The 13,615-nt window shown below is 43.5% G+C and overlaps 1 protein-coding gene across 1 annotated transcript in view; it reads right to left on the bottom strand.

Annotated features, from left to right (window-relative positions):
• med13 (mediator complex subunit 13) overlaps nt 1-13,615 on the bottom strand; it is a 72,838-nt gene continuing 59,223 nt past the window's right edge. Inside the window, exons 16-30 of the mRNA XM_022745894.1 lie at nt 10,995-11,917; nt 10,652-10,819; nt 9,869-10,092; nt 9,126-9,315; nt 8,388-8,814; nt 7,596-7,827; nt 6,885-7,076; nt 5,833-6,056; nt 4,994-5,136; nt 4,719-4,877; nt 3,234-3,422; nt 2,513-2,655; nt 2,246-2,419; nt 1,525-1,625; nt 1-1,130 (exon numbers count right to left, since the gene is read on the bottom strand). Coding sequence (XP_022601615.1) covers nt 998-1,130; nt 1,525-1,625; nt 2,246-2,419; nt 2,513-2,655; nt 3,234-3,422; nt 4,719-4,877; nt 4,994-5,136; nt 5,833-6,056; nt 6,885-7,076; nt 7,596-7,827; nt 8,388-8,814; nt 9,126-9,315; nt 9,869-10,092; nt 10,652-10,819; nt 10,995-11,917 — 3,622 coding nt within the window. The 3' untranslated portion in view covers nt 1-997. The remainder of the gene's footprint in view (nt 1,131-1,524; nt 1,626-2,245; nt 2,420-2,512; nt 2,656-3,233; nt 3,423-4,718; nt 4,878-4,993; nt 5,137-5,832; nt 6,057-6,884; nt 7,077-7,595; nt 7,828-8,387; nt 8,815-9,125; nt 9,316-9,868; nt 10,093-10,651; nt 10,820-10,994; nt 11,918-13,615) is intronic.

The raw sequence follows: 13,615 nt of genomic DNA, 5'->3' as shown, positions 1-13,615 counted from the left end.
TAAGTTGACGGACTTTATTCCTAAAACAGAAGCCACACCACCAACTGCTGGCATGGCATTCATATATAATTATTTATATATATTGCCGTTTGGTTTTTGTGTCTAAATGTGTGGTATAAAATACTATATACAACAATGTACCTCTTTATTTGAACACAGTGAAGTTCATTGCTGTACAAGTCCTCTGTAGCTACAGCTTTGCTGTAAGTCCTTCATGCTCAAAGGCATGGAACATAATTCTCCACTCTAATTCTTCTGTACATTGTGACAATACAAATATTCTGTCTCCATTACAAAAAATAATACTCTAAAAGCAACCTACTGGGACTTTATTTAATTTTTATGGGATTTTTTTCTCCTGGTTGTTTTTTTAATTAAGACGATTACATATATCTTAGACCAATTGCTTTAAAGCAGGAAGGTGATATAAACCTTCTCCATTTTATATATAAAAGAGGTTAAGAAATAAGACAAATTATACATTTAAAAACTTACAATAAATAAGATAGATGCAGGCATTTCATTTGGATACTATTTCATCCAAAGGAATAAAAAGGAATTTCAGGTCTTAAAACCAAAGATCCATTCTTGAGTTTTTTCCTTGATCAAATATGTCCCTTTTCTTCCAATAACTTTACAGATAAACTTGTCTCTCCAATACAGACTGGCCAGTGACTGTGCTGCCATGCTACATACCATAACAACCAATCTGTCATTCTCTCACGTTCATTAATTGCAACTCAACTTCTGGTTTGTCTCTATGTGCATGTCTTTAAATCACAGGGACAGGACTGTCTCAACCAGTAACAGCCATGGGGGACAGGACCGTCTCAGCTTTAAAACAGCCGTCTAATCCCGTCCTGGTGCAGGATCCAGCTCCATACTCTGGTTCTGGTTCTTGCATTTTTCTTCAGTCTTGATAAAACTCCCTTAGGAGTTGTCGCTTTCCTCTTCTATGAAATGCTTCGCCTACATCCTTCCTGTAACAGGCCGTTGGTTACAACATGTTCATGATGAAGTTGTACATCTGGTTGAGCACCACAAAGTGAATGGGTAGACATGATCGTCGGTCCTGTGTGGCCGGGTCACAAGTCAGCCAGGAGAGGGCGTTGTACTGCTCCAGCACGAATCTGTCCAGGCATACCAAAGAAAAGCAGTTATTTTGGAGGTATTTATTGGGTAACACACTGGGCTATAAAAAAGGGTTATTTTATAAAGGCATCATCTTTAACATAAACATATTGAATATATCAATATATGTTCAATAGAATTTGACTTGTAAAAATTAAATAATCTTTTATTTTAAAAATTATCCAATTCATGGCTCACATGAACCAATACACATAAGAAACTACATGTACATGAAGAATTTAAAACTAAAAACTTTTTTTTAATGATAAATTTATGTTAAGATGTTGTATTTCATCAAAATATTTATCTGTGCAAACACCATTTCAGTCAGGAGGGTGGCAATAGAGTTGTGTGCACTTGACTTGTGTTAGAGTGTGTTCTGCTGTTATTTACCTGAGTACATCTGAGGTCTGATTGGAGTCGAGGGGGTGGGAGTGTTTGCTGTGCAGTAGTTCATCTGATTGCACTGAAGACACATGGAGGTGCAAAGAGGCCTGACAGGGACAGAACAGGGAAAGAGGTGGTGTCAATGGCATTGTAATGAAGTTATTAACTTTTTATCGCATCTCATCTAAATAATTATTGCTCTATTCACAGCAGAGTGACAGCACCACAGAGTCTGTAGCTAATTCCAGAAGCAAGAGATATAACTGCAAACAAAAACCAGTCAACCGGTTTTCTTGTGTATGCCATCTGTTTACATACAAGGCTTCAATTACCCCAACACCAGTTGCTGATGAGGGGTCACATAAACAACCAAAATGCTACAGAACAGATTTGCAGTTGATTAATGAAGATGTCTATAAATTGTTCCAACTTCCAGTGGAGAAAAGCTCATGATTTACATCTTAACTGCATTTATAGGAAAAGTAATATATTCTTAGTGCTCAAAGGAGAATATCACAGAATTCATTTGTTTACTGTAGCTGCTGTTACAGTTTGTTAATTGCATCTCTTCTTACCCCTAATGTGTCCTCGCCTAGCACTTAATTGTTTCACTTAAATGTCTTGCTGTTCCACCACAAAAACCACAAAGATAACTCTGCCTTTGTGTAAAAAGGCAGCATTTAAAAAAGCCTATAAAGTAATCAAGCAGGAGGGCAGAGCCCGGTACCTTGAGGAAGAGTGGACACTGGTTCTGAGCCTGCGGACAGGCTGACCAGAACCAGTCGGGTAGCGGGCCGGCTTTAGCCGTGGAGACAAAGTAGCCAAGAGCCAAAGGCTGCTGCAACAGGCCGAAGGCTGCTGCAGCCTCGTCATGAGACTCCATGCGGTCCGTACTCTGACCCTGCAACAAGGCGGGAAATCAAAGTTAGCTCTAGTTTCTATCATGTAACACGTTGTACTTAAGGTTACTTATGTGTGCATGAACATGTCTCACCTTACTGCCATCACCTCCATGGTGGTAATGAGAGCCAGGGGAGTGTACTGGTGAGGTGGTGGGCGAGATGTTGATGATGTCTGGGTCCACCAACTCGTTCTCCTGGTCCAGCAGGTCAAAGATCCCAATAGCATCAGACCCATCTGTGGAGAACAGGAGAATAATTCAACGGGTCTGCAAGTGATCAAGTGGTAAGATCTTTTTTCTTTTTACTGATTAGCTCCATATGTCTCTCAATAACATGGTCTTAACAAAATTTCCTGTCTTTCTATTCTGCATGTTTTGTTTTTTTGTGGCAGTAACTTGCATCGTTTACAATTCAGGCATAACGTGCGCACTGGCAACCTTCATTGTTATTATGTGGTTAATTTTGCTCTTTAGTGAGTATGGGATGTGAGTGACCATGATTCATACTTCAGGCAACACACATTTTGCACAAAGGAAATAAGCTGAAGACACATGAGGGAGCTGTAAATGCACTGAGTATGTAAGCATACACTGCTACAACACAGACTCTTAATAGACTAGAAAAGTAAACAGGAAGGATTGGGAAACAAACCGTACAGATTACAGGGAAAAACCTCAGTAACTGCTGAATTTTTCTTTAACATCAGTGAGTTTGTTTAAGGCCCAACAAATAGCAACAATTAGCCACATTAGATTTAAAACTCAAGAGGATCCCAGGGAATGACTGCAAGATAAATGCAGTAGTGCTACTGACCAGTGGTGGCGTTGAGAATGTCGAGGTTGGGGTCGATGTTGGTGTAATTGGAGCTGGCCACTTGGACGGAGGCGGAGGTGGGGAAGACCAAGATGTGGGTGCAGGAGGTGTCCTGTGGGGTGCTCAGCTGGGATGTCTGCATGTTCAGGGTGGTGCTGCGGCCAAACACGGAGCCTGTTGACACTGAGTCTGATGGGAAGGAGAGAGAAAGAGAGAGAGAGAGAGAGAGAAAGAGAGAGTGACGGGTCAATAAACAGCGCCACTAAGCAGAATGAACCAAAACAGGAATCCTTGTCACAAACATTTTATCTACTGTGGGAGAAATCCTTTAACTTGTCCCCGACTGAGCAAATTCTTCATGTTTGAGCCAAGGGCAAAAATAACTCAAAGGAACAGACTTTGTTTTATTCAAGCATCAATGAAACGGATGAATTCTGCAAAAGAAATCACTGACAAGTAACGCTACATTAATGCATTTACAATCAATTGTAATAACCAACACTGGTGCTATGTTCCATGGCATTTTAATGATTTGTTTACTTTCTCTCTATTATTGTACTGTACACTGTGTGTGAGCATGAAGAACAATACTGCGATTTTTTTCATCTTGTTTGTTCAGACTTAAACTGAGTCAAAGAAAAAATAACTGCAACTTGTTTATGAGCAAATTTTACACCTAAAACCTTCAACTCAAAGCACAACTTTACACCTGTGAACAAAACCGCAACCCTTTCAACTATAGCACACATGCTAAGTCAGTGAAATGACTGATGACATATTGTTTTCTTCAATTTAATTATATTGATTGAATTAATTTAAAATGTTAAGTTTTAAAAAGTTTCCTCATATGCACTCAAAAACATAAAAGAAGCTAAATTTAAAATAACAGCTGTTATGTTCTGTGCCAACGAGTCTCAACAAAGTCTTACAGTTACAGTGACGTAAAACACCCCTCCCCAGTCGTAGTTTGGCATGTTTGTATATGTGAGGCTCACACAGCCTTTCTAATCTCTTTCAGCTTGAACAGCTTTTTAGGAAGGAGAGGTCCTCAGCCAAGCATTGCTCATCACAATCCTGGTATGATGCACTGACAATCCCCCACTCGTTTCCCAAAATAAACCCATTGATCTGGCTCTCCATCACACTGCATTGAGATCAATGGGCATCTGAGAGATAGTGCTTTATGAGCGAAAGGTACATGATCTTCCCTGCCATCAATCGGCTCTGGACAAGGAGGGGACATGCATTGTGATATGCTGCTGCCATCAATCAAGCCACACACACACAAACTCTCTCTCTCTCTCTCTCACACACATGCGCGCACACGTACGTACGCATGCGCGCGCACACACAAACACACACACACACACACATACACACAAGCACTGCCTTACTATGTAGAGTAATGCCTCTCAGACGAGAAGTATACATTTAAAAAAAGATACCAAGTGTATTTATAATTTTCCTACTGTGCGCACAGTGTACCTGGCATGATGATAAACGATCCCTGGGGTTCCATGGCAACCAAGCACACGCTGAGGATGCTGGGAGTATCTGAGGCGGAGATGCCGCACATTCGACACATTTCCTTCAGGCGGCGACTCAGTGACTGGAGGCTTGTCCTGCTCAGCAGAATACTCCAGTCTGGAACATCAAGGGGGAGGAGCAACAGAGGCGAATGAACAAGTGACAAACAGAGAACACTCGAGTGCCTTGAATGCTCGAGTTGAAAAGCATTTTACCACGAGAGTCCTCCTTACCTTTTAGTTCTCCGTGCCCTATTCTGCCTAGTCGGCCAATCACCACCCTCCAGGGGACTGATGTCATCTGAACCAGCCCTAAGCACCAATCCCACAACTTCTGTAGACCGAGCCGCCGAACCGAGCCTTTTTTCCTCCGCGCCCTGTTTAACATGCATAGACACGCATGTTAAATCCACATTTCACTGTCTGGTGTGTGCTTTGTTAGACAGAGGTGGTTTCAAATGTAAAATATTATGAGTCCTGCTCTTCCGTTTGGTGAAGGTGAACATGTGGTCTTGTGCAGACCGTGCCTGACTGACTGCTATGTGCCTTTCCTCTCAAGTCTAATTAATATTTCAGTGAAATGTGTCAATTGACAGTTAGCATGACATAACCGACGCAGAAATCACAGTTTTGATATCAAGCAGACACATTTTGAGGATTAGAGAAAAGCTGCCACGCACCTTTTGTAAGGTCACATACGTTTGTTGTGCAGCTTTGATTGAATGTGTGATATTCACAGAGGAAAAATTAACCAGTGGAGAGTGAGGAGAACGATGCCAAGTCACTCTCCCTCTGGTGTGAGTGTGTAGTGTTGCCATATTGTCAAAACTACCTACATCGTAACTGCACTATAAACAAAAATACTGCACAAGTTTTCTGTCAGCAACACATGACAACTATAAATTATTATGTGTTCTGTTTTCCGTTCTTGTTAGTACATTTGGTTTATGAGCTCAAACTCAAAAAGCCAGTTTGGAAGCCCAGAAGTTTTAAGTGATTCCTTTTGATGGTAATAACAACTGAACCTGGTAGGTTTGAGTGTGCTGCACCATAAGTGCTGATGGTGGTCCTACCTGTTAGGCACATCAATGTTGATGATGCAGGTCTCCAGCAGTTCCCCATATAGGTCAGTGCATGTAGCCAGAAGCCAGCGCTGGTCATGGGACAGACAGTATCCTACAAACAGCACATTGTATTTCTGCGATGCCTCCCCAAACGTCTCCCCGAGCTCCGTCTGCTTGTCCTTTACCGGTGCTAGAATGAATGGAGGTGTGTACAGACGTAGACACTCCGGCCTCTGCAGATTGAGAGATGAAGATGTGAGGATAAAGGATTTAATGATGTTCAGCCCTTCTAAAAAAAAACACTCCAGATATGTTCATTTTGTACACATATGATCAACTGCTGGACTTTCACAGGCACAGGAAAGCCTTTCTTTCAATCCTACTTCATGCTGAGCTCATATTCTAAGTGTCTGTACAAGCAAAACTGTTGCTTTTGTCGCTCCCTTAGTCCCACCCATATCCCAGCCTCCCCCCTGCAAGACAGCTCAAGTTTTGCTGGTATGTTAAAGGGAAAAGGTAGAACTCTCTGTGAGGAAGGAAGTCAACTGAATTAGGTCCTGATCTAAAGCGCCCCTTTGTCTAAACCTGGAGTAAAGATCCCATTATGGAGGTCTCAGGAGCTAGCCAAGCAGATAATGGAAAGAAAACTCTGGAGTAGCAGAGGGTTGCAAGTTCCCTTGGTCCTGTTCCAGAAGAAACTACGAGGATGGTTAGCAGTAAAAACTCTATATCTCAGTGCCTCCTTTCTATTCAGTAGCAGACTGAACACAGCCAGGGCAAAAGGCCGGGTCACTTCAGGTCAGGCTGGAGAGCTGAAAGCAACTGAAATGCTGCTGCTGGGGCCACAGTGTCAGCCTCTGTTTGCTTACCTATCGATCAGAGGACACCGCCAGCATGTTGATGCTAACACACATTGCCAACGAGGTGCTGCTACTGATCGACTGCAGAGCTGAACTGCAACTGCGTTCTCGCACAGCAACCTTTTCCGCTTTTACATATTATAGATTATGTCAAAGTAATGAAAGTGCAACTTCTACAATTTGGCGATTTGTTGTATTTACCTCTGGGCTCTTCAGTGCCGTGTCGATGGCCAAGCCGGGCCCGAAGCCCGTTAGTGACTTGACATTGGTGGAGGTGGGCAGTGGCCGTCTACACTGAGCGAAGACAGAGAAGGCTAGAGACTTGAGGTGCTGGGCGTAGATATGACGGTCTTCGCCTCGTACTGGCTGAAGCAGATACTGGCACGGGACAATCTGGCGGAAAAAAAGGACAGAAGCTGTTAGATGTGGGCAAACTAACTACAACATAATAACTCTACACTCTCTCTCTACTCTTTCCACCTGCACAACTGCAATATCGACCTGTCAGAGAGAAGTTGCAAGTGAACATAAGAAATGTTTTGTATTTTTGTTTGTTTTTTTAATAAAATACTTTGTATAAACACTAAGTGGCCAATATATAAAAAGCTTGATACACTGCAAAGCAATCCAATACAACCCTGTACAAATTATAGCTGCCCCTTAAACGTTGATGATCCCAGTCATCAGTTGATGTCAAACTGTTAGTAATCATGAACAATTTACAGCCTCTGATGATGATAAATATGACAGTAATGATGCCACTGAGTATAATACTTAAATCATTAAGGAGCAATTGACACACTGACATTGAATTCACAATTAATGCATTCTCACTCATGGTGTTAACATTATGATAATGAAATACAATATGGTCAGCAATAAAAATATGGCTCTCACAAGAACTTTACTTGCCTGTACAGAAATAGAATTGCGGACGTGGGCGGGCAGGAACTGAAGCATCTCAAGATAGCAGCGTAGCAAACCCAGCGTCCACACGCTGGAGTGGGCCGGTACCGGGCCTGGGCCGCCGTCGGCCTCATCGTAGCTAAAAGGGTCCACAATGTAAACAACAATGGCAGGTGGATACGTGATGGCATGGGACTCCCCATCCGTGGGCACGCCTACTTTCTCTCGTTCCAAAGTGCTGGGGGAGGACACAAGATCACACACAGTGTTATAAAACTCCTCTCAGCTTCTGATCCGTTGACTCACATTCAATTCTACTGAAAAAGAGCTTAAATAAGAATGTATTTAAATGACAATGACCAAAAGTAAGACCTCAAACTACTTAAGGGTCACCTTGTACCTTGTGCTACAGTTTATGGACTAATATGTATTACATATATATTATTTACGCGCTGTAGCAATTAAATAATGAGACTAATGCTGGTTCGACTTAGATTAGCACAGCCTCGTTATTTAATAACCACACCTCATATATTATATAATGTATTTTGCATTGCAGAATATACATATTTATTATGAAAGTTTTAGTGCATTATGTCTACCGTCTTTTCATAAAAGGAATTAATTATTCAGTTAAATACTTAAAAGTGATTTCACAGCGTCTCAAAAATTTCAAATATAGCAGGTCATGGCTTTTTGTGACTGACTGGAACTTAAGTACAAAACTGATCTTTTTTTTTTGCTCTTTTTTTTTTTTTTTTTTACAGCTGGTGTGCAGGCTTGTGTGTCCTGAAGTACCTTTCGGGAGGCTCTGTAGGCCCCTGGGTCTGGCTGCTGGAGTTGTCCCCTGAGGTGCCAGTATTCTGGGTGCCAGCCTGCTGTCCCAGCTGTCCACTCTGGGGTCCACCTCCCTGACCCTGGCTGCCCATGCTCCCAAAGGGGGGGAAAGAGCTGGGCTTGGCAGACGGCATTCCGCTGCCAGGCTGGCCTGAGGTTGTCACCAGGCTGTTGGATGATGCAGAGCCATTTCCAGACCCAGTGTTGCTGCTGTTGTTGTTGTTGTTGTTGGGAACCGAGGAGCCTGCAGCGTTCACTGAGCCCTGCTGGCCCACTGAGCTGGAGGCGGAGCTAGACAGTTGTGTGGAAGATGACTGGTTGGATGAGGGCGGGGGACTGGGCTGTGTGAGGAGGGAACTGTCCAATGGCTGTGAGGCGAGGTATGGAGCTAAAGGCACAAACAGAAACACACCATTTGACTTTCATTAATAACATGAAAATAAACTGATGCTCAGTTTATTGCATTTCAACTTGACCTCCTCCTACACTGATCACTCTGCTTTCACATTTCAAAGATCTGCCCTCTTTCAAACCACATCTCTCTGACTAACCTTTTTATAATCACCAAACCAAGTGAGGTCAAAGGTGGAAATTCAGAGACAAGAGCCGATTGAACCAAGCACTGAGCAACAGAAGAACCGAGGACCACCTAGGATCAAAACTGCGGCAGTTAACTAGCGGCCTGTAAATGACACCTACCGAGGTTGTGGCGGCACACTTGTGCATAGAGTTTGAGCTTAGTGAAGGCGTCACTGTTGCCACTGGCAGCTTTGAGGAACCAGTCGCTCACTGGCTGATCCACGAGGTTCTTGGCTCCGCTGCCGCCGACGAGGACTATGCCATCAGGGTAGCCTTTGGAAATGGGCCGGTGCTGGCCTAGTCGACATGACTGTAGAAACACAGAGGTAGAGTCAATGTGATGAAGACAATTATTTTAATGAATTGGTAATTTAATATAACTGAATGTGAAAATGGTTAAAGAATGGAGGCTTGTGTGTAGTTGTAGTTTGGAGTATTTTTTTCATTAATAATTTCAACAACAAAAAATTTAAATTTATTTTACATGTTTCAAACAAAAGATAATTAAGATAATTAATATAGTTTTGTAATTAACTCTATGGAGTCCAGATTCATTTTGGATTTTCTTTGCATTAATTTTTGTCTTTTAAATGTCCTTAAACCACAGGCATGGTATCTTATTTTTTTTCCAGCACAAACACTTTTTTTCTGATAAGTCTGACTTATCATTTTGTCTAAATTTAGAGCAGCTACGAACCAAAAATACAAGAAATATCTATAATGATAATCACTCAAAATATTACTTTAAACAGTCCAAGGTATTAATAAATATTTGCCAAACCTGGGTTGAAGACAAGTAAAGCATTAATACATTTATATAGCACTAACACTGAAGACTTTGCACCCTTCTTCAGAGTCTCTACCTCATAGACTGCGGTGAGGTCTTGAAAGAAGCTCTTGGCGCCACTCAGCAGAGCCTCGTTGTCAGGACAAACCACCAGGTACCCAATGTCCCTCTGGGAGCCAAAGGGATCCAGTAACAGTTTCTCCCAGTAGGGCAGACCGAAAGGAGACAGGACCACAAAGTCATACTCATAACCCACCAGGAAGGTGGGAATGGGCAGGGGCTCTGGGGACTCGTCCGTGCCTGTGTGAGTGAAGTGAAAGGAGGAGGAGGAAAGGAAAACCAAGTGCGGATGGAGGTAGAAAGAAACACAAAGAAGAGAAAGAACAGTGAGGGAGTGTTAACAGGTAAGGTGTCAGCCCCCATCCCCTCTCCCTTCTGCCCTCCACTGTGCATCAGAATGTGAGGTCACCAAACAATCTGACAGCTCCTCCCAACAGAGCTGACATCTGGACAACAGCAGAGGGACCATGCTGCCTATTGATCTGACAACATCCAGGGTTTTTCTACCTTAAGACACACACATCCCAAAATGTCACGCACGCTAACACCAACCATCACAGTTGATATCATGGATTTGACTGTAATCCTCTGAGAAAACAAATGTCTTTGTGCTCACGATGACAACAGTCAAGTATTTTGTGCTTTCGCTTTCAGGAAGTTTCTCCAAGAAGAGAAGTCTGACACCTGACACCCACTTACTGATACCTGCTTTTAATACAGCTACACTGGCTGGGAGCAAAACATTAGTCAGAAATGTGTATTAAGCAGATATCATTCCCCAGTTTGTTCCCAGTGTTACCGTAAGATCCGCGACCAGCCATCTTGTGGAACTGCTGCCAGGTAAGAGGACCCTGAACCCCCCACGACCGCACTGTCCTCTTCTTTTGGATTGCGTCTTGGAGTACAGGCTGGAGGGACATTAGCGCCCGCAGCACATCCTGAGAGCACAGCACACTCACATCCACTGCTGCAGAACAGAGAAGAAAAGGAAAACTAAAGATTAATCACAACATGGAAAATGAACACAAATAACAAGTCAGTTTTATGGTTAAATAAAGTACAAAGACTAAAATGTAAAACATCATTTGGTGTCAAATTGAGTAATTTTGGTAGGGATGAAGATCTTATGACTTCTTTCTCACCGTTTTGTTTGCCCCAGTGGTGCAGGCAGGTGCTCTTGACCAGCGCCTCATCCACTTTGCCACCTGACATGTTGTCCATGAACTGCCTGCCATGCTCCAGGGCCATGTAGCAGTCGCTGTGGTAGTCCCTCTCCTCCACCCTCACACAGGGTGGTACAGGGGCCCCGCTTGGCCCCCGTGTCACTATGTCGTGCTCCAGAATTGAAATGGGTGAAAAAGGGTTGGTACACTGGTCTTGCAGGAGGAGAATCAGCTCATCGGGGACACGGTCGCCCCTCCCCACTCCAGTTCTCTCCAGCGAGGAGAGCCGCAGCTCCTCAAAGCGCTTTTCTGCCTCTCTGCTGACATCTGAACCCCGGCCGATGATATCCAGCTCGTCCTCAAGGAAGAGGCCCGAGCCGTTGCCGTAACGCCGGTTGACCACAGCACTGAAGCCACAGCTGCAGGATTCCTGGGCCTCACCAACAGGGTCGCTCAGGTACACGCCCGCATCGGCCCCTTTTATGTTCACGTTACACACACAGATGCAGCAGCTGTCAAAGTTGCAGTCTTTGAAGAGGTTCATGACGGACTCGGAGAGGATGAGGGTGACGTAGAGGCTGTGGGCCTCGGGGATGGAGGGCACTGTGGCCGGCTCCACCGAGTTCAGCGGCCGGCAGGTGGAAGGGGTGGATGCTGGTGAGTACAGGTCGGAATTCTCGTACTTGAGTGAGCCTTGGACGCTGGCGGGGCCCCGAGGTGTGCGCGGGGTGCGTGGCGTTCGTGGGGTGGGGGCAGAGAAACGCGGGGTGGCGGGTGAGGGCAGGATGCCAGCGCCACTGTTACTTGGTGGAGCACTGTTGGACATGAAGGGCGTGTGGGTCTGAGGGGTGTAAGTCTGGCTGTAGTCCTGGTCCATGGTGCTGCCCACACTGGGGATGTTACTGAGGACAGAAAGATTCAAGGACATGAATTAAAAAGGCACTAGAACCGCCGCATGGCTGTCAGTGGGAAAGACACAGTGGCACTTTTTAGGGATTTGAAATGGGGCCAACAAAGCCATGTGGACGATTAGAAAATGATCCTATCAAATCACAGGTTCTCATGACAACAATATTAACTTCCCATGTTCAGCACAGTCATAAAACCCCTGAAAAAATCTCACAGAAATTAGGTTAGACTTACAGAACATTTCCTGATCAACTGAACATCTAATTGAGGCATAAAAACAAGACAGACGGTCTGTACTAGAACATAATTGTGTTGTTTTTGAAAACAACAATGCTCTGTACATTGCTTCAAATAACAATATCGTTATCCAACTGTCTCAGTGCATTTGTGAAGATAGCTCAAGTAATAAGGCAGTAGGCCACGACGACATTCAGCTACAAAAGGAATGCAGAGTGGGCTTAGACTGCACATGGTTACACATGAGAGAGCAAGAATGCGGGAGAGAGAGAGAGAAGCGTAAAGACGCAGAGGGAGAGAGAAAGACATTCAATAAACATTTCAACAAGCGTCCCTCTGAGGTAAGGTTTATTTTTGGGCTGGCAAGCAACAGTGAGGAAGCAGGGAGAGAGTGTATGAGAGAGCAGGGGAGAGGGGGAGAGGGAGGGAGGGAGGGTGAGCACATCATGTCCCTAGCTATATGTGGGGAACAACTCCTGGCTCAGACCCATTAGAAGGAAGTCCCAGCGCAATTCGCTCTCCTGCAGCCAGGGCACATTCAAGACGGGATGCAGATGCGAAGGCAGCACATTATCAGATCTTTACCAATGACTCTATGAACATTGGCCACGTTTAAGTAAATCCAGACACCTCTCCCTGCCTGCACAGTGCACCATAATCAGATTTTGCACTCCAGTTACACACTCGAAAAAAAAAAAAAAAAGAGGAAGAAAATAATGAGCCCTACTAATACTTAAGTTATTAAAAGTATTTAGAATGTGACCAACCTTTGTTGCTTGTTCATGCCCCAGTGCACTTCTAATAAAAGAGGAATGATCTAAAATTATTCTTAATAATCATCAGGCAAATTTAAAGCTCCACTGTTGCAATTAGCTGCAGAAAAAAAAAAAAAAAAAAAAAAAAAAAAAAGATTCCTTTTTATGTGAAAGAAAAAGTCAGTATTTCCAGCTCAGCATGAAACTGCTGGATAAACCATAAACTGACAGTTCACTTTTCAGTTACAAGCAACTACTTTCTAAACAAAAACGTTTTCTAATCACAGCCAAGACTGAGGAAAAGCTTTGGCATTTGCTGCAGGCCAGTTTTGTCAGTTAACAGGGTCAGTGTTTGTTCAAAGCCAAATTGTTTCTTGTGCATTTTAGACATTAAATTCAACCAAAGACACAAAGTAAGGCTGACGCTGTAAAAACCCTGAATAAGAAGCGCAGAAGTTTCTCCTCAGAATCACAAGATTAGATATAGATCAGTGAACCCTTTAAGTCTGCTGAGCCTGCCAGATTTCATGTTCCCGGGTCAACACAACACATGGGTGTAATAAAATGAAGTCCATACAAACGTAATAAGGCTCTACAGCCCTGATTATACAAAACCACAAAAATCAATAGAACAAAGGCAGGTTTTTTTTTTTGGATAAACTGAAATTCCCATGTGCGTGGTTCAGAAAAACTGTGACA

The sequence above is a fragment of the Seriola dumerili genome, unplaced genomic scaffold, assembly GCF_002260705.1.
Source record: "Seriola dumerili isolate Sdu_G_001 unplaced genomic scaffold, Sdu_1.0 BDQW01000091.1, whole genome shotgun sequence".
NCBI classification, from domain to species: Eukaryota; Metazoa; Chordata; class Actinopteri; order Carangiformes; family Carangidae; genus Seriola; species Seriola dumerili.
The sequence above is the reverse complement of the archived record's forward strand: the minus strand, read 5'-3'. Positions and strand labels throughout refer to the sequence as shown.